The sequence below is a fragment of the Poecile atricapillus genome, chromosome Z, assembly GCF_030490865.1.
Source record: "Poecile atricapillus isolate bPoeAtr1 chromosome Z, bPoeAtr1.hap1, whole genome shotgun sequence".
NCBI classification, from domain to species: Eukaryota; Metazoa; Chordata; class Aves; order Passeriformes; family Paridae; genus Poecile; species Poecile atricapillus.
In genome coordinates this window covers 137021157-137042475 of record NC_081289.1, presented here as the reverse complement: position 1 = coordinate 137042475, position 21319 = coordinate 137021157, and the positions used below count along the sequence as shown (strand labels likewise).

At 41.8% G+C, this 21319-nt stretch overlaps 1 protein-coding gene across 1 annotated transcript in view; it reads left to right on the top strand.

Annotated features, from left to right (window-relative positions):
• The first annotated feature begins 9343 nt into the window (after positions 1 to 9343).
• The window catches only part of UNC13B (unc-13 homolog B), a 207796-nt gene continuing 195820 nt past the window's right edge, over positions 9344 to 21319 (top strand). Inside the window, exon 1 of the mRNA XM_058864730.1 lies at positions 9344 to 9429. Coding sequence (XP_058720713.1) covers positions 9408 to 9429 — 22 coding nt within the window. The 5' untranslated portion in view covers positions 9344 to 9407. The remainder of the gene's footprint in view (positions 9430 to 21319) is intronic.

The window sequence follows — 21319 nt, the reverse complement described above, 5'->3', positions numbered from 1 at the left end:
ATATGCAAATGGTTACCTAATCACAATCTAATTACTCATCTGGAATTTGGCCAGGATGCTGAGACTAAGAGCAGTACCCCAAGGAAAGGGTTTTAGGGTCTCTGGTGAGTGCACATACTTGGGATCCTGGTCTCTACACTTAGCAGAAATTGTACTGGGACAGAAAGCATGCCTGGTACTGCCAAAAAACTACTCTGGGCTAAGCAAATGATATTGCACGTAGGTTACCTCTTCAAAGCCTCATACTTCTAGAAATTAGACAGCCACCTCTGCCTTCCAGCAGCTCTTAGCCACCCCAGCAATTAACTGGCAGGGCCAGCTTTTGTTTCAGATGAAGCAATGAAGATGACTCTTCAGTGAAGATCAAGCTGGACCCTGGCTTAACCTTTTGCTGGGTAACGCTGTCATCACCCTATCAAATTATATTGATGGATGTCACTACAGACTGTGTGGCTTCAGTGCCCAGATTTGAGAAACTTCATAGTTGGGAAGAGGGAATGGCATCTCAACAGACTGGGAAAGTTTGTTTCCTATAGGTGATAGGAGGCTAGATCTGAGCAGCTCTCCAATTCCTCCTACACCACTCTGCCTTCCACTGCGGCACTTGACCTTATCTCAATGGCATTACTTTGTTGCTGCCTTTTCCTACAGGATTGTTCTACTTCTGTGTGTGTCACTTTCCTCAGTGACAATCACTAGTTTCTTGCACAAGGCAAGACCTGAAAACTCAAGCCAGTTAAAGGCATTTGTTGCATCCATGCTCTGATAGTAGGCTCTGAGAGAAGCTTCAGCTGAGCCTTTCTCAGGCAGATGGGAAGAGATGAGGAAGAAGAGAAGCTGGGAGGTAAATGACAGCCCTGGAATCAAGCAGGTGTTTTTCAGAGTGGAGATGTGGGTTGAGGGTTTCAGTGGCCCCTGCTACTTCCCTTTGAGTGGGTTCAGACTGGGACAAGTCTAACAGGTTTGCTGAGGGATAGCTTGGGAGCCATGGTGTGTTGCAGAGGCATTGCAGTGAGGCTCAGGGCTGCACCATCAATCCAGTTATAATCCAATGACTAGGGAGTGCTCACCCTTCAGCTTTCACAGCTTCCTGCCAAGGCAAGGAATCCTTGCAGACCCCTTATCACAGTGCCAATGTTTAAACACCCTATCTGTCCCAGGCTGTTTCCCTCCAACCTTTGCTGATTTTTCCTGAGCAACTTTATGTAACCAGCTGGGCTGGATTTCCATGAGTGTGGAGCAAAGGCTTATTGACCTTGTTTGTTTTATGATAGAAAAGAAAGTCAGTAAGGGCAGTACTTTCCTCTTTTGTGTTTTTTTTAAATTGCATTTTATTTTTTTTATCCTCAACTCTCAGAAGTGGCTCAAAGAATTCATGGCTGATGTCTATTCTTATTGCAACATAAAATGCTAATATCCAGCCCAAGAAACATGAGAAATTTGGGATTATTAGCTACAGTTTTGAATTTTGCTTTTGTATTTGCATTTTATCAACTTATTTCATTCAAAATGTGAAATAGTCCCCAAATGATACCTATCCTGTTCATGGTGTTTCTGAAGTGAAGATTTCAAGAGGATCCTCTATTCCAGTTACTTTGTCAAGACTCACCCTCTTAGACCTGCCATCAAAGATAGAAGGTGAAATTCAGAAACATGGTAATAAAGCTATAGTCCATAAAACAACTTTCAGGCTGTAATACTGCCTGTTATCTTCACCTGCAGTTTGCTCTGTTATTGAGGGAACCGTGCCCCACAGCTGTTAGGCACACTGTATTGTGGACACAGGTATGTAAAATCTGAAGAGTCCTTAATATTTATTTTTTTGTTGTTTAAAAAAGGAGCTTTGAGGGAGTAATGGGAAACAAATTACAATATGGACAGTGAGATATTAATTACTTGTTATTTCTTTTCTTACACTGCAGCAACCAGCAGCACAGTGCTAGACATTGCATGGGCATTTAATGAAATGGATAAGCTTGTATTTAAATGTATTTAAAATTCTTTTGAAAAGGATTTTCCTGAATCCTTTGGAAACACGGACAAAAAGAGGAGTGAAAATGTGAACTAGAGAGACTCCTGGTGAACTGAGGAGAACAGAACTCCAAAATTCTTGCTTTCTACAAACCCTTTGAGGAGGTTAGTAGTGAAAATTGTCACAACAGGGCTTTTACTCCATTATTGCAGCTCCAGAAGCTTGGAGGAGGGAGAGCCAGCTTGCCTGCCTCCCTGCTTTCCCCTTTTCTTCAGGTAGCAGGAGGGCATGGTACACATGCACACTGCTTGAACTCCAGCATTATGGAAAATTTAGCTGGTAGGTTAAACAGCCTGTTTGCATAGGAAATATCGGTCACTTGGCCTCTTCTGGAGAGCTGGTGTGGGGTTGGCCTTTCCCTGCTATGTCCTTTATTCCTCCAGAGAGTAATTTTACAAGAGCACTATAAAAATGCTGACAAAAAATATGCTATACATAAATACAGTTAAAGACCCTCCCATCTTACCAAGGCATTTTTTGTTTTAAAGTAGAAACCTCTTTTCTGCCCCTGCTGCTCTCAGGTAGCAGGTACACTACGATAAAAAAAATCACGCCAGAGAGGAGAAACTACGTCAGCTGCCCCACGTCAAAGTGAAAGATACCCAATATTCCTGAGGGGGTAACTTTTTTGCCTGTGATACTCTTTCCTAGATGTTAACTGACTCGGTGGCTTTTGACTGTGCTGTTGGGATGGCAGTACCAGTCAAGCAGGCAGAAGAACCCTTTGTATTCTCATGGTGCTTGTTCCTCAGAGCCAACTGCTTCTGCTGTGTTTGCCAACAATTTCAACTTTGACAAATAGCTCCTCTTTAATGTCTGACAAATGTTCATCTTCAAAGAATAAAAACTACAAAAGTAAGAGAAAAGCTATTCCCCCAGGCTCCTCTATTGAAGAATAACCTTCTGTACTGCTCAAATATCTGCTAATGTGAACAGAACAATAACTGAAGACACATCTGTGTAGGAAACAAGCCTAGATGGGGTAAGGGGATTTTGCACCTTGCCAAGTTACAAGTGGCTCCTCTTGGAAAGGTAAATTATCTGATTTACTTAAAATAAAATATTTATTGACTCCCTTTTAAGAAGGAAGCCATGGCTCAATTTAGACATGAATCCAGTCAAAGAGGAATATGGAACAGCAGAATGGTGTCACCTGTTCCTGTAGAATCAGAAGGTGACCATCTCACAGGACTCCATAGATCTGTACAGCTGATCTGCAGCACCAAGACCAGGCAGTACTGGTTTTATCCTGATGTGACCAGCCATGCACAATACATGCCGCTTACACTTGAGAAGTGCTAACTCAAACTGAAAAGGCGCAAAACACAAATAATACCGTTACCAATAGGGATCTCTAGACTTCTTGGGAAAAAAAAGTCTTATTTTTTAAATCTGAAAAAGCAAAATTAGATGATGGAGTTGCTGTCTGGTGTCTAAATGTTAGAAAGACAGAAACACTATTTTAACTGGAAGGTGAAGCTGGCAGAATGAGAAACATGAGTATGTTGGGATGTTTGAGCAGTTACTGTAAAGTGCCATAGCAAATACCCAAACTGTTTGTAGAGAAGAGAGTACTGGGGCAGTGTGAGTGCAGAATCAGGGGTTTTGATCCCAGGGATCTCCTCCTGTGTCCCATAGCACTATCAGACAGCACATATGTGTTGAGGAGGGGATAGTTAAGCTAAATGCAGCCAAGAATAAATATTGCTTGAAGTATAGTATTTCTGCTGATCAGAATGATCTTTTCAGCCTAAGGCAGAGGCTTTCAGGGCACCTGAGCATCCTTCATCTTGTGGATATGCTAGGACAGAAATAGCGTGTTCACTAGGATCAGGGAAGTGATTATGCCTCTGTATTTAGCACTGGTGAGACCACACCTGTGTCCAGTTCTGGGCCCCTCAATTCAGGAGTAACATTGAGGAGCTGGAGTGAGTCCACCTGGAGCTGGGAAAGGGTCAAGAGCTTGAGGAGTGGATGAGGGAGCTGGGGGTACTTAGCCTAGAGAAAAGAAAGCTCACAGGGACATTAGCTCTCTGTTAAGAGTGATATTGCTCTGATAGTGACCTGAAAGGAGGGTGTAGCCAGGTGGGGGACAGTCTCCACACAACCAAGGACACCATGAGAGGACATAGTCCCAAATTCTTTGAGGAGAGGTTTAGGTTGGACACCTGGAGGAATTTCTTCAGAGAAAAGGAGATCAAACTCTGGAATGGGCTCCCCAGGGAGGTGGTGGAGTCCTTGGAGGTGTTAAAGGAAAGACTGGGTATAACCCTTTGTGCCATGGTTTGGTTGACATGTGTAAGGCTGGACTTGATGATCTCAAAGGTCTTTTCCAACTGAATTGATTTCTTGATTCTGTGATACCTGCTTTTGGGAGAGCAGCAATTGTGCCACTGTGCATCCTGGCTAGGTGAGGGATCACTGGCGGACAGCATCAGTCCTAGCATGCTTGGTTAGATCCCAAGGAATTAGCTGTTTTGGGGTCTCTGCTTCATAAAGACCCTGGTTTGCTCCCTTTGCTGCTCACTGCTTGGACAAAGACCCAAACTACATGTGTGTAGCTCTGGGTGTGGTCTGCAGCATAATCCTACTGTGTTGCTCAAGGACAAACTGCCTCAACGTGATCAAGAAATGCCATGTTTGGGATGCTTGGAATAATTGTATGAGAAATGCATTCAGTTCTATCAACTCTGTCATAAGCACTTGAAAGACTTTTCTGCAGAGCAGCTGTAATTAAAAGATCAGTTCCCATGGAAGCTGCTCACATGTAGAGGGTTTTTTCCCTGAGATGAAAGGATCCCTCTTGCTTCTCCAGCCTTTTGAACACACATTTGTAATCTAAAAGATGGCAGATCACTTTGTGCTGTTTTAAATGGTTATGTGGTGACAGTGTCCATGCATCTCATCATCCCTAATGTATTTAAAATCAGGACACCCTTTAATACCTCCTTCCTTAAAAAATTATCACTATCTCAATTTTGTGGGTGGAGAATTAAGGCACAAAAGCTGAAGCCAGCCCAAGTGGTCATGCTGCACAGGGAGGAAAGCTAAATAGCTGCACAGAGTTCCTCAGCATGTCAAAAGGAAAGGCTCAGTACAGGGACTTCAGTGGCACAGTTGTGGGTGGACAGGACAGTTGGAGGGGCTCTGCTTCAAGAGGCAATTAAAATTAAGCCACTGATTAATGCCTCAAATTGCCAGACCACTGTCACTACCAGATGTCATCAATCTTTAGGAAAGGACAAGACTGGGACACTGGAAAGAGGATGTTCCAAGCTGCAGCCCAAAGTTTTCTGCTTGTTTGGTAGGGCTGCTGCCCTGTCCACCTTGCTGTTCTACAGGTGGAGAAGTCCTATCCATTCCCCAGCCTTTAAATTTTTTTGAACATCTTTGAGTTTTAAAAGCAACATTATAGTTCATGTATAATTGAGAGGACGGCAGGCTGTTTCCCTGTACATGTCTGTGGTGATTTTTAGCTAGTGCCCTGACTTTAGGTTGCAATCCATTCCAGAGAATGGGTGCATTTCAAGATGTTATTCAAATATGTCCTGCACACAGGTAAAGCACCACACAGGGTTGTGAAAGAGATCTAGTGATTGTGCAAATATTACATTTTATTAATAAAGAAATTGATCAGAAATACCAGTGAAAGCTGTTTCAGCAGCCTATTATTTTACAGCCAAATAAATCTGAGGACTGCCTCCCAATATCAGAATATCAATCAACTGCTTAGTCTATATTCAGCACTGAATTCCTGCCAAATGTCATAGGGTAAATTAAAAGCTTTTTTCCTTATCTTTAGAGCTTAGCTCCAAAAACCAGGTCTGAGATGATTTTTTTTTTTGTCAGTTGCGTAACAGTAAAAATGGTTTAACAGATCTAAACCCTTTCATTTAAAATAAAGCCCGTGTGGGTTTGCTGCACACTAACCTTCAGCTTGACCCATTCTCTAGCCATAAATACAAAACTCAAAAAAATGCAGAACAAGAAGAGAAGAAACAAACACAGTTCATGTAGACTGCAAATATAACTATAATATTACTCTCTGAACAGGGAAACTACAGCAAACAGACAGGTATAAAACATCTGGCAAGCTGCAGTGACTGGAGTATCACCCATTTATTACTTTCCTATTCAACAGCAGGTGAGCTGAGACCAATGGCTGAGGTCTGAGTAGCCAGAGAAAATTAACTCTTGCTCTGCAGTGAGTGAAAAAATCAGATGTCACTTTGGAGTTGATGGTGATGCCTCTGTTTTTATTTTGCAGAGTACCTTTTGTTCAAGAAGGCAGATAATCTCAGTGTGTATGGAAGTTACCGTAGTGTGCTTGCTGCACTGCGTTTTTCCTCCTTAATTCAGCAGACCTCTCCAATAAAAAAAGTACACTGCTGATGAAGTGTGCTGCCTGTGCTACCAGAACACACTGTCAGCTGCACTATTTAGATCTGATCTGCTGCAACAGGTTTTAGGGCTTTGCTTCTAGTTAAGCATTTGTGAACTTGGCACTCCCTTTTCTGGATTTTTAGAAACAAACCTGGAAAGACCAGTCACGTTTAATAGCTTGAGAACAGCACAGAACTTGGGTTCCCCCCCTCCATTCTACTGCAGCTTTTCTATCACTAAGCTATTTTTTGTATTTATGACAACAATGTCCAGAGGAAGAACTAGAAACAATAACAGAGCAAGATCCATTGGATCCATCCATTTAATCTGGGAAAACATAAGGAAGTTGATTTCAAAGAGCAAGCATAATTTAGGAAAAGGTAACTCTACCTTGCAAAAGTTTTGCAGAAATGACTTCATCCTTCTTCCAGCCTGAGATGGAAAGAATAGGTGGGATGGACAGACACACAAGTACAAATGATTTCTTTTGATTAGACAAAGACTTGTAAAATATACACATCTAATCAGACATCAGAACTACAGGGAAACCATAACATCTGTGATAATCCCAGCATTCACTGTTACTGTTGGTGGTAAGAGATCTCATCCTAGCTACAAGACACTTACTTAATTGCTACGCTTGCTAGTAGCACATTACTCCGATTTTAAAATGCATATGACATCATCTGCCCTTGATGAGATAATTTCCCTATTCTGGTAGCATTTACAAGCTGTGGGCAAGAGAGGGACTTGCTGTACCAGGTGCCATGTGACGCAGTCTGTGACAATTACGGCCTTGAATGTTTTAATTTTTAAATTAGGACAGGCAGCGCAATGGGGCCCAGTAAAGGGAGGAGAGCAGTCATGATGAGATTGTGTGGTTGTGGCAGAAATTAGCTTATGCACAGTTCAAAGGACTTTGTCTGCAACAAGGCTGCAAAGAAGACAGGAAAGGAAAAGCATCAGGACAGCTCAGGGACCCCTGAGCACACCTTTTGCTGATGAAAAGCTCTGAGGAAATGCAAAGCAACAGAGATCTGGAAAGGCCAGGGATCTCGTACTCTACCCTGAGACACATAGGAGACAAGTAATAGTGGACTTTACAGAGAGAAACACTAATTTCCCTTCAAGTTAACTGGAAAGTCAGTGAGGTGCCCAGCTCACGGGTGGGGCAGGCTTGGATGATGTACTGCCAAAATGCAGAGTCGGGTGTGCTGGAGCTTTTAGAGTCTGCTGCTGCTACTACATGTGATGAACCCATAGAGAAGCAAATCAGAGCTTTTGAGGAGTCTAGCAGCATTTCAGCAGCACTGAAGCCACTTCAGGGGCAAGAAGAGGAGATTTCTTTCCTGATTGCCTCAGTGCTGGCACTTGCAGCTCCCTGCACTGACAGTTGCCATTCACACTGCTAAGTGGAAGTGTTCCCAGTCCCTTGAGTCTGCCTTTGGTAACACCTCTAGCACACAGTCTGGTTGATTGTTTGCAGGAATACCATGGTTTATCCTTACAAGTGGTTCTTCTTGGTGTCTCAGAGATACATATGTTTTTAACACATTCCCTTCACTGATGCACTTCTGGGCAGCAAACATAAAGGCAGAATAATCTACTGTGCAGAAACCAAATCTCCCTTGTCTAGGTGTCAACCTTGGGAAGGTTGGTTTGTTTTTGAAACCCAATTAGGAGTCTTGTCCTTCACAATCTGTGCAGACTTTGGAGTTGTTCTAAATATTAATGGCATAGCAATCACATCATATGACATTTTGCTGTTGAGCTTCAATTTCAGAAATTATTTACTGGATCTTTTGTTTCGAACTAGAAGCACATTCTGCAATGTTATGGCTATTTATAGCTTGGGATGAAGCAGCACTAAAAGCATTAGAGGCAATCAGAGAAAACTGCTAGAACTGGGCTCAAGGGAAACCACCTCAGGAATCTTTTCTGCAACAGGCAGCTGGCCTGTGAGCTGCCCAATCAGAAGAGGATGCAAGCTTTGGAGGAGTCTGAGACAGACTAGATAAGCAGATATAGACTAGATAAGAGAGATGGACTGGATATTACCAACCACACAAACATATCAGGTTCTGGAAACCCTCAGAGCTGGTTGGCCATTGTAGTTGGAAGGGTACTGAGGGAGGGCTTTAGGACACAGTAATCACATCTGCTTGTCCTGCTTTTCCCTAAGTGTTGGCTTATGGCTTTTTCCACGTGGGGAGATACAGATGGTTGTTGCTGTGCGTCAGTCGAGATTCTTCATCATCAGTTGAACTCCTTCATCAGCAGTGGAGATGGGGAAGGGCCTTGAGGGGAAGCCATATGAGGAGTGGCTGAGGTCACTTGCCTTGTTTATCCTGGAGGAAGCTGAGGGGAGACCTTACAGCAGTTTTCTTCAGGAGGGGAAGCAGAAGGGCAGGCACTGATCTCTTCTCTCCGGTGACCAGTGACAGGATCTGAGTTGTGTCAGGAGAGGTATCAGTTGGATTTTGGGATTAAGTTCTTCACCCAGAAGAGGGTGGTTGGGCACCGGAACAGGCTCTCCAGGGAAGTGGTCACAGCACCAAGCCTGACAGATTTCAAAAGGCGTCTGAACAATGCTCTCAGGGACATGATGGGATTTCTGGGGTGAGCTGTGCAGGGCGAAGAGCTGGACTCGGTGATCCCTAAGGGTCCCTCTCAACACGTTCACCATAATTCTTACATTAGCACATCAGAACCGGTCCGAGCACAGGACAGGTGTGAAACCCTCCAGCGAACACGCACCCAAGGCGTTCCTCTTCCATCAAGTTCCCTCATCTTTCGGGAGTGAGACAATAGCCTGAAGAGAGGCTAAACAGCAAAGCCCCGTGCCCGAGCGCAGCCCGCCGGCTCCCCCTGACGCGTCCGTCGTCACTCGGCCCTGCCCCGGCGGGACGGCCCCGCCCCGGCTGAGGCGCCGCCGCCGCCCGGTGTCCGCGGGGCGGCATGAGGAGAGCCGGGGGCGGCTGCCGGGGCCGCCATGTCGCTGCTCTGCGTGCGAGGTGAGCGGGGCGGCGGAGAGGGGGGACACGCCTGGGTAGGGTTTGGCTTTGTCCTGGATGAAGTGGGTTTCAGGCTCCCTGGAGCGGGCACGGGCGTGCCGGTGCCTCCCGGCTGAACCGCTGGCGGCCGCGGCCCGGGCCGCCACCTGCACCCCTGGGCGGGAGGAGCCGCATGGCGAGGGAGCAGGTGCGGGTCCAGGAGCGGCAGTCCCGGCCGGGGAGGTCCGGAGCCCCGGGAGCAGTGAGGAGCCGTGGCTGACTTTGGGAGTTGGCTTGGACACGAGTTGAATCGCCCAGTGAACGGCGCGGGCAGGAAGCAGGCTGCTGTCACTCCTTCCCTATACTCGCTTTAAAGCATGCATTGTTATTTCACATACATTCCTAATTACCTCCTCATCCTGCTATTGAGCCTCGTCCCCTTGCTGAACAGGTTGCGGGAAGCCGGCACTTTCTCTGTGCAATGGATTATATTGCTGTCTCCGATTTTCTATTTCCTGCTGCCTTGTGCTAAAAAATAACGATAAAGAAATCCCTGGGGGGGAACCATCTGCCAGGGCTCACGCTACTGGGACGTGTCTCCCTGCACTGAACGCCGTGGTCACAGGGCGTCCCCGAGCGCAGCCGTGCCCTGCGGCTTAAAAGTGTAGTTTTAATGTTCTCAACTCCTTTGCCAGGAATGATAAAAAAACTGGTACTGCTGGCAGTTCAGCTCTTCTTTCACTCACACACACTCACTCACACACACACACACACACACACACACACACACACACACACACACACACACACACACACACGCGGGGTTATTGGTAACAGCTCCTTATCCAGCTGTTCGTCAGCCTTTTGAGTGAAAATCCCTGTGTCGGGGATGGTGTAAGACCTCCAGCTAGAGCATCTTGAGATGTGTTATTTTGGGGAGAACGCTGTTTTTGGGGAGTGTTTTTCTGAATTAAGTTCCAGCCTTTTATTAAACACATGTTGTGTTTAAGGGCTTAGGAGAGGTGCATAAGTGCAAGTGCAAAGTTTATCTTAAATATGCTTTTAGGACACTTCTTTGTAGACTGTGAAGCGCAGACCTGTCTAGCCCATTTTGAGGGTTTGCCAAAATCTCTTCATTGAAGCTGGGTCTTATTAGCAGAAGGATGCTTATATGTGTTACAGGTGGTTTTTTATTCTTTTTGGTGGTTCATCCTCAAAATGTTTTCAGTGACCTTTAAATAAACGTGAGTTTGATGCGCTTGAGGCTGATTGTCTTAAAAATGTATTTACACACCGTTCATGAGTAATAATGAAAGAACATGAACTGAATGATTGAGTTGCTGAAAGTGTCTTCTCTTTTCAAGGTGCTTATTCTTGATCTGTAGAGTTTTTGGGACAAAAGCATTTCAGGAGCCTGGAGTGATGCACTTTTGTTTGATTTATTCTTTGGTTGTGTGAAGAGCTAAAGAAGAAACTTGAGGTGGCTGGTGGCTGTGTGTGAAGAATTACTGTGAAAATTTTATCTTCCATTTCCATCTGCTGTGTGAAGGCAGTAGAAGACACCAGCATTCATTTAAATAGATGATACTGAGCAACTTTATTATAAGATTGCAGAATGTAGTCAATTTACTAAACATCAAGAAACATGTTTTCTGAAATAGGCATGACTGAAAGGATGAGCTGATGAGATCAGCTGATGAGTAGCAACCATCTAACATGAAATGGAAGTATGTTGAGGTAGAGCAGCCTGAAAAACAAAACAGATACCAGGAGCTGAGATAAAACAACCGAGGCAAGGAGAAGGCGGCTTTATTGTCACTTTAAAAAAAAAGACAAACAAATGCCACTTTTCTTGATTCTTTTACCTTTTCACTGAAATGAACTGATCTTGAGACAGCAGTTAGTTGTTAGTAAGAAAGTTGAAAAAGCTGGTTTTTTTTCTATTCAAAATGGTACACATGTAAGACTACATAGTAGTGTGGGGTTGGATAGTGTAGAGCTGAGACTAACAAAGAAAGACAATAAAAACCCTCATGGAATAAATGTAGGTGATTGGGACGCTGTTAATAGCATTGGATTGCAGTTTTACAGATAAAGGAAAATGTAGAAAAAGCCCTAAATGTCAGTGTCCTAAGAAGCCTGGCTGTGAGAAGGATAGTGCTTTAATTTATTGATTTATTTTGCACCCCCCTTTAATTACACACATTAATAGTATTTTAATGAATTGCTAATCTAAAACAGTGCTCAGTGTTTGTGACCAAACATGTCTGAGTGCTGCCTTTGTTCCTGAAAGACCAACTAGCATATATGGCTTCTTGATGTCATGTTGAGTGCTACATTTTTTTTTACCTTCTTGGAGAGCAAATAATTTTCTCTGTGTGTGTGGTTTTTTTTCTTTTTTCCTCTTTATTTGTTTTGATTTGTTATTTGTTTTATTTGTCATCATTTTGTTATGTAGCATTTTTTGTTTGTTTCTTTGGTGTATTTTGTTTTCTCTGTTTTGTTTTTTTCCAGGATTATTGAGCTATATCTGCCATAGAAATAGGAAGCACCTGACAGAAAATCTAAGCTCAGAGGAATTGTGTGTCTGGGCTTGTCTGCAACTGTTCAGGGGACATGTGAAATAAGCCAGTGGTAACGGGCTGTTATAGGAGTAAATTAAGGGATTCTTTTGAAGCAGAAAAATATGCAATGAGTGTAAGTGAAGTGAAGGAGAAAAAAATTCCTGAATATTACATGATTGAGGCTTTTAGGAGACTTCTTCGTATTTTGATTCCACTGCTTAAGTGCAAGAGAGGTTGCATACACTCCTGTTCAAAGCAGCTGTGTCTGGATTATGTCTGATAATCTTCTCTTGGCATAGTTTGCTTTATTAGTTTGCATTTAGTGTTGTATTTGAGAAAATAGCACATATTAAATCAAACTAATCCCAGGGAAGCAGTCTAGTTTTTCACATCAGTCTTGCATTGTTAACTTTCTTGGCTTTCTCTTGTAACTGTTGATTTTACCTCACTTCTCAACTAGGTAAAATTTCTTTTCCTGATCTTTCCTGTGTCCTGACTTGGAGATGGGAATAACTGCTGTCTCAGCACAGCTTGCAGGGGTCATAGCAAAGGGGACCCTGCTAAGGCTGGATCACCCGGTCACTGGCTCTGTTTGTCACTGTCCTGACATATACTTCATGCCCTTTCACTTGCTCACTTCTGTTGCATCCTACTTTGTCCCCAGCCCTTGCTGTCCTCAAGACTGATGGTTCTCTTCTAGTTTTTCTTGCCTCTGCTTCATAGCAGCTTAGGCTGTGTCTTCGCTGCCACTGTATTCCAAACTGCTTGACCTACCTGCTTTACCTGATAATTATTAATGCCAAGGATGTTGGCAGTGGGGTTCTTCCCTCATCCCTGTGCACATGACCCAACTTAGTCCCATGAACTCATAGTGCTTTAGTGTAATGTGCTTTTGTCTTGAGGCTTTACCCACAGTATCTGTGAGTCTGGGCTGCCAGAGTTGCCAGAATGACTTGGGTGAGCTCTTGCGCTCTAGAATTTCAGGTTGGCTGCTTTGTGAAATGACACTGTCTGGAGGTTAGGAATGATTTTTTTTTTGTTTGCCTAATGTGTATCTTGTGGCTGCTCTGAAGAATTAGAAGAGCTTGTGACATTTTTGTCGAAACAGCTGAAGTGCTGGAATACCTCTCGGAGAACTTATCCATCCATCCCTGTATTGCCAGCAAAATTTGAGTTCCAGTACTGAATTGAACTGTGTTGACATCAGAGTGAAAGAAGCAAAGAAGGAAAATGGAAATGGATGGTGATGGTAATGATAACAGAAATTAAAACATGTTCAGTCTTGGGGAGTACTCAGAAATACCTATACCTACAAGTAGTCAAGTGTCAGGAACTTCCCTTTAAAGGATTTTTCCCCACCTTGTTGTAATGGCCTCAACTTACCTCAGTGTTCTCTTTAAGACTGAATGCAGTGCCTCCAGTTTTCTGTTGTGACAGTATTCTGAAATGGTTGTAGAACTGAAAAAAGAAAACCCTGCCCATCTTTTTGTAGGTCAAAACGATGAAAAAGAGAATTGGACATTAAAAGTACTAGCAGCAATGCAAGGTTATGACAGTAGGATGTTAAAATAACATGATTCATTTAGAATTTGCTGTGTGACTATTATGAACTCCGTTTCTCTAGTTGTCCTTAGTCAGGAAGCTACCAGTCTAGGTAGCTTGTAGTATTGGAACAAAATAGAGAGCATTAGAAATTTGGGTAATAAGGCTAAGGTAGAAGTGTTCTCTACTAAAAGAGCATTTTTGTTTTGAGAGTTAAGTTTGAGGTTTATAAAGCTGTAATTGGAGAGAACTTTTAAGATTTCTAGCTTTTTCTGTTTTTCAGTAAAACCTGCAAAACACGCTGGCTTTTGATGCACAGGTGATCATTTGATTGCCTGTTTAAAATCCTCACTCTTTCAGCTTTGGGCACTGTTACTGCAAGTTTCAACAAATGGTGTGGAATCTACTTTTTAGTTATTTAGGGGGCTACTTGAAACCTCCCTGTATTTTGCAGTGGGATGAAAGGTACAGAGATGCTCCCTTAATTTGAATGGTGTCTGCTTCCTTTTTGCTCTCATGGTGTACTCTGAGCTGAGTCCTTCAGTCTGGGATCTGCCAGGCCTAACTTGTTAAAGTTGTTATTAGCATACTCTTCTAATATGCAACGAAGTGCTGCATTTAATCTAAATGCTGAAAGAAGTTAATTTTAAACTCCTAGCAGTCCAAGATCTAGTTGCAGCTTACACAGCAGCATTGAAGGTCCAAGCAAATTAAACTGCTTTTTTTAATCCAGGACCTTATTTCAAATGCTTGACTTGAATGTATGTGAAATGTGTACGTCTGATGGCAAATCATCTTCCTATAAATTTCCTTTGAAATTTCTTCCTGCATATTGTTTTTGTGCCTTGTGGTCAAATTATACTGGGTGTTTTGAAAAATATTTTAATCACTTAGTAAAAGCTGTTCTTGCTGCTCTTCCAGGAAATCTTGAGCTGGAGGGATGTGTCTAGTAGCTCTTTCTCTGTTGCTTTTTCATTCTGGTAATTCCCTGTGTGGTTTTGCAAAGAGATTTGTAGCTGCTGTGAAAGTGTGTAGGGTCTTCACTAACTCTGTCTCTTTCTTAATATAGAGTTTACTGATTAATACCTGGCATTTTCTTGGTGTGGAAGTGTATGTAAGCAGCTTGCAGTTCTTTCCTCTTGTTTGATAGACGATTTCTGGAATCAGGAGTTTAAAAGGTTTCTCTTTAGCACTTGAATTTGCTTTTCTTTGCTGCCTTTATTTTCTGACCGTACTTCTAAAGTTTGTATAGTAGTGAAAATTACCTTTAAAATTATTGTGTTGGTCTCATAATTATTAAATAGAGAACTAAAATCTGCTTTACTTGCATTGTTGGTGTTTGCTTATCTGTTCCTGCTTTAGCGATGTTTGTGAAGAGCTTTGATGAAGTAATGTTTTGCTTGTATACTGTCACCTGTAAAATTTGGTAGATGCTTTCTGTGATGTGGATTCCTATTCCACAGGAATATATCCTGTGTGTTTGGATCAGCTCTCTTTGCATCTGGCAGAATTTCAGATGTATTTTCTTTTCTCTTAGGTCCTCCTTATACCTGACTAGGCTGCTGTGCATAATTCTGCTTTTATTATTTGCTTTTTGACTGCCTTCTGTATCCTGCTAGGTTTTGTGTATAAATGGCAAATGCCCAGCTGAGAAGCAGTGAAATATAGCAGGCATTTGGAACAGGAAACACCACTGATCATGGCCAGCCTCTCAAGTGGCTATCTGTTGCTGTTTAAGTGGATACCCACCATATGATGTCATTTTACACATTATTGAGACACTCTTCTACCCTAAGTAAGTTGTGTGTCTCCAAAAATCCCTTGTGTGTACAGTTTGGATCAGTCTTTCCAAGCCGGTGCTGACTAGTAGGAATCTTTTTTTTTCCAGAACTGTAACTGCCTAGACATTACAGACATTTGTCTGGAATGCTCGGTGATCTGTAAGTACCTGACCTCCTACAGGTGTGCTCTGAGTGTCACCGTTGGTGTCATACTCTGCTCTTTTTGGAGCCTCTTTTCTAATCTCTCTGGATATATTTAAAACAAAGGTCACTGGGCTACAGATTAGTGACATATGAGTAGCAGTTTTCTACACCTTCTGACTTCTATCACTTGCACATTGAATGCTTAACATTATCTTAATTTGTCATGAGCTGGAAAGTACCTGATCTCACAGGTGCATGCTTCTTCCTGAGCATGGGGCAAAAGATTATTGGATGCTTAGTGCTTTTTCACCATTAGCAGTTAAATCAGCTGATGAGTTGGGAGGGCAATATCATTGTTGGTGTTTTGTATCTACCCAGATATTTTGTTAAGTTTAACTCTCTTGCTTATCCATGCATTTAACTTCCTACATCTTGGGCCACACAACCTGTGTCAATACAGTTTATTTCTTGTATTTTACTATGGCTTTATAGCTCTTTGAGGTGGAATGTAATTCAGCTGTCCTTCTTGCTTTTTGGTCCCTTGGAAAACACCTAATAAATGATTCCTGAATCTGATTATGACAGTTTTGATTTGCATTTATTCTTCTCAGTCAATTGGTAGTAATTACTCTCAACTTTATGAAATTAACTCCCTCTGAAATGTCCCTTGTGTATTGCTAGGGATTGTTTTTGGACAGTCCATGTTGTATTTGATTTGATCACAGCTACTGTGGGTAACTATCATTTAATAGTTTAATACTTTAATAATTGTTTTATAGAAGAAAATTGGAGTGGTGATCCAAAATAGTTGTTCTACTGCTTAACAGTTACTGAGCTGGAATGCTATTTGCAAATTTTGAAAGAACTGAAGAAATACTGGCAGGCATATGAACTCTTCCACATTTCTCTGTTTAACTGTCTTTATATGAGTAATGTTGTCTTCTATAATGAGCAGATTTCAGCTAAATACTTTATGAAATACACTACGTGCATCTCTATGTGTCTATTTCAGCCGGGAAGAAAACTTCAAGTCTAATCCAGATTAAAAAAAAAAAAAAGTTAAAATGAGAAATCTCTGGTTGATAATTTCATGAAAAGATGCAAATGTGATTTACTTGGTGCATTGTAAACAGCTGAGACATCTGTCACCAGGCTTTCAAAACAGATTTCTTACTGTCCTTTTAAGTTATTTTCCCCATTACGAACTTAGAATAATTGAATAATTACACTTGAAAATACCAAAATTTTGAGTACTTACTGGTCTTAGCAGCCTTTCCCTTCTTGTGTAGCATGAGTGCAAGAGACCAGCTGTGGTTAGATGATCAAGTTAGACGATGATAAGTACTCAGCTGAGGAATTCTTTTGACTGGTTGAATTTACTAAGCTGGTTGAATTTACTAAGCACCATATAATGGTCTGGATTCATGTTCTGCTCTTGTGGACAGTGGCAAGGAATCAGAGCACAGTAGTGGCAGGTATGCTGCTTCTTTGATCGCTAGATGTGACATCCTAAAAATGAAAGGGAATACTGTCAGCCTATGGTTGTGACTTAGTTTATGTTCTTTCTGGCATACTGCTCTCAGGTGCATGTTCATCTTTTTGTTGGGTTGGGATTTGGACAGAACTGTATGTGAGGTGAGTCCATGCGTTCAACATGGAAACATATGCTTAGGGAGGTTCAGTTTGTGGAAACCTGCTGCTGAGAGAAAATTAAACTGGGGCAGTGTGAGGTTTGAATAAATGTTGCATGCCTTGCTTGCAGGATTTACTTTTGCTGACCACACTTAAATTTGTAAAATCTTAAAACTGCTGGACAGGGTGCATGGGGTAGGAGCTGTGTTAAAGGAATTAAAAATCCCGATTTTGTTCCCTTTCGTATTGCCTGCTTCTGTGGAGTCAAAGCATTAAAACACGTAGAGAAGGTGTGGTGTTTCAGCAGCTTTGTGCTGACCTCAGTTTCTTGATGCTCTTCCTTGCAGTTGAACATACTGTATAAATGGAAAGTGAATTGGACTGGGATGCCTTGTCTGATGAAGGATAAGAGGAGGTGTCGTGTTCAAGATAATCTCTAGCCTAAAACTGTTGGCGAGTTTGGAAAGAAGTTTGGCTTCAAGCCTTGACTGTGTCCCTTTAAGGAATACTGGTTTTAACCGTATTACTTAAAGCTCTTGTGACTTAACTCTCTTAAATCTTTACAACCTAAATGCTCTGCTAAACAGACGCCAATATTTCCACCATGGAGACCTAATTATTAGGTATAAAAAAACTGCAGAATTATGCTTCTGAGTATTGGCACATTTTTATTTTCTCTGCTCAGGCCAGTGTAGTAATACTCAGTTTAAAAAAAAAAATCATTAAAAAATAAAAATAACATGCTTTATCCCTTCACTTCTGGGCTGCCGCTCTGTTCAGACAAAACTGCACCATATAACCAACCTGCTGTTGTCTTTGCTGGCATCTGCTGAAAGGATTTTGGATCCGGACCTAAGTGTGGCGGCCCGTGAAAGCCTTCGTGTTTCTGAGCTGTTGTGGCAGCACAATGCTGCAGTCCTTGTGCCAAGGATTCAGGCATGTTGGGATAAGGTGAAGAGATCTGTGAAGGAACTGCATCACCTGGAACCTGTTCTGATGGATAAGTAGGGCTTTTGTCCAGTGTCATTACCAAACTCCGTTTTTCCCAATCCTGAAGGACTGGAAGGGCAAGGACTACAATCTAAGGAAAGGCACACCAACTTCTGCTGTTCTGATGCTAAAGTTAGTAAAGCACAAAAGCATAAAAAGCAGAAATTCATCACATATGATAATCTACATAAAGCTGATGAATATGTAAATACTGAATTTCTAGGAAAAAACCTATTAGGGACGTTTTCCTTTCCTAAAGACTTCTATAAACTTCAGAACAAGTTTTCAGAAAATATCCAGGGACTTCACATTTTCAGTACGTGTGATTATTCACTGTAGTTATCACATGCTCTTCTGTTCCAACAACCTCAGTCCTTTGCAAACAAAGTCCTTGTAGAGTGAGTGTTGTGGCTGCAATTACACACTGGAGAGCTACAAACCCTTGTTGTGGAAATCTTTGGTAATTGTTTCTTCCTATAGGTCCAGGAGTACCATACACATGGTGCCAAGGTAGTTTGTCAGCTTTGTGTGAGGAAGGAATTTGACTGCTGAGTAAACTATTACACACATTGTAGAAAATTGTTGTTCCTCTTTTGTTCCCCTTCCAAATTTCATGTGTTATTCTTTGTTGTAAGATTTCTTGAAAGGCAAGCAGGTGGTGTTCTTCAGGAGATTGTGTGGCCTTTTCATGCTTCATGTGGTTCGTCTTTGAGAGTTAGAGAGGTCATAAACTACTAGAAAGCCAAGATTGCCTTTGTTTTTGGATTTGGGATTTCTAACCTTACCGAAATCATAATGCCGTTTTGTAGATTAGTAGTCATGGTTTTAAATGAAATTCTCAGTATTTTGTGGTTTAGACATCCCTCAATCTTGAGCTCCTGATCTGAACCTGAACTTGGAGTGTGTAACTTGAATTTGGCATGCAACATGGATATGGATTAGTAGGGAGGGAAAAATGGACATGAAACAGAAGTTTTATCTCAGCCTTTCCTACCTGGTATAACTTGCTGCATGTGCAGAATTTTATTAGATTTTGACCTGTCAAATTAAATAAGTGGAGTCTGTGTATGCTCCATTTTAGTAGGAGAGTTTTTGAGGAGATTAACTGCTTAGAAACTCCATGGTTATAAGGCCAGAATGGATTGTTGTAATCATCTAATATGACCCTCTGTAGTACATAGTATTTTTTAATATAACAACCTAGAATCTAACAGAAAAAGATCAGATTCTGAACTAAAATTGATGAAGGATTTTCAGTTCTTGGCAACGTTATGTTGATTATCATATGTGACAAATTTCTGCTTTTTATGCTGCAGTGGTTTACTAGCTTCAACATCAGAACAGCAGAATCTGGTTTGCCTTTCCTTAGGTTGGAGAAGCTATTTATGAAAGCTGTACTCCTTAAGGATGGGGAAAAAGTGAGTTTGGTAATGTTTGTTACTTGAGTAGAGGCAAGTGGATGTTATGTGTAATCTGACTATAATGACAAGTGTTTACATATTTTTCCACGGTTAAAAGGAGATCAAGACATGCCTATTAGATCTCAGTGTTAAATCATTATATTGTTTCACTCCTGTTAGGCGGGAGGAGTGTGGTTTAACAGAGCTTGGCCAACAGACCTTTTACTTCTGTTATAAACTTGAGTTTAAAGTTACTGTTCTGTATAAACCTGACACTTTAGTTAAAGAAACAGAAATGTGTTCAGGCTGTGTTGGAGGAGAGTAGCACGTGACAGAAATTTTAATATATATGAGTTAACCCTCTACATGCTTCCTGGGGGCTTGCATTGTATATTTCTTTTTCCTCATAGAATGTCAGGAAGAGCTTGTGTTGCAGAGGAAATAGGGGTTACCTGATCCAGAAATGACAAGTGCTACAGTTATATGAAGCAAACAATATAAAACATTTGAATTAGTAGTAGTAGTAATAGTGTTGAGTTAGTTTTCCTAGAGGTGCAAACACATTAATGTTATAAGGCAAAATGGGAAGGTTGTGACTAAAGTGGTGGGAAAGGGGCTGTTAGTTTAGGACTCAGAACTAGCCCCCAAAAGGTTATCAGGAGTCATGATGAGTGGGGTTTATAAGGGAAACATAAATGTTGGAAGGGCTGTCCTACTCTAGAAAGAGAGGAATAGAGGTGACTGGGAAAATTCCACTGTGGTTTGGTGATGCAAAATTGTAAAGCAGCATTAGTGTGGATAAAAGAGAACCAGCTGGGCTGAAATTGCTTTGGGAAGAGCTGATAAGAGCTTTTGCTGTGATAGCAGAAGAGATCTACTGCACGTAGTCCAGGATTTAAATGTTGGTAAAAATCTTGTAACATGGTTAGCGCAAAGTATTTCTGGGTATTCTCACTGTGAAAAACTGCCTTCCCACACCGGAGAATGAATATATGCTGTTGGTCATGGCTGGGGTACAGGGAGCTATGTTATCTGAAAGTTTCACCATCAGATGGTGACTAAAGCCATAAAATTCATGGAGTGAACTGTAGATGTGATTTTGAGAGGCACAGATGATGCTTCAGCAAAGTTGGATATGGACGTGAACTTGGTTTGAAAGAGCACAACTGAAACTAATTTAAGGTAAACAGATGAACGTGTAGGTTAGCAGTTGTCCAGCCTCCAGGGAAGTTGAAGAAGCTTTTTGGTGAAGCGAAAAGGTTGGATACAGAGGAGGGCATGAAATTCAGGGAAGCTACAGAGGTAAATATTAGCATCTCAAATAACAGAAAAGGCTCCACCTAGGAAATTACCCCAGAGCTGATGATTCATCTGTTCATTACGTCAGGATATGCTGAGCAAACAGAGAACTTCTGAGAGGTATGGGCAAAAAAACGGTTAATAAAGGAATGTGTATGTTGAGGATCAGGAAGTCCAAGGCTAAGGAAGGGGGTTCCACCTCAGCAGACAATGTGACATCTTGCAAATAGTAATAAAACTAAATAGTAATAAAAAAAAAGAAGGTGCTTTGGTCACACAAAAAGGGAAACAGCCAGCCTCCACAGGGGGAGGAATCAGACTTCTGTGCATAGGGACAGGGAGTTGTGCAAAAATGGGCTGGGTATGGTCCCTGGATTGTAGGAATTGTTTCTTATGAAACTGATAGTGGGAGTAAAAAATTTAATACCCTGTGTTTGAATCTGGTAGTCTGTATCCCAGAGTGCTGAAAGATGCAACACTTAAAATCTGAAATGCCCACGGAAGTTTAACTATGGCTACAAACAAGCAGTGGCATTGCCAAACTGGAGAGGAATGGATG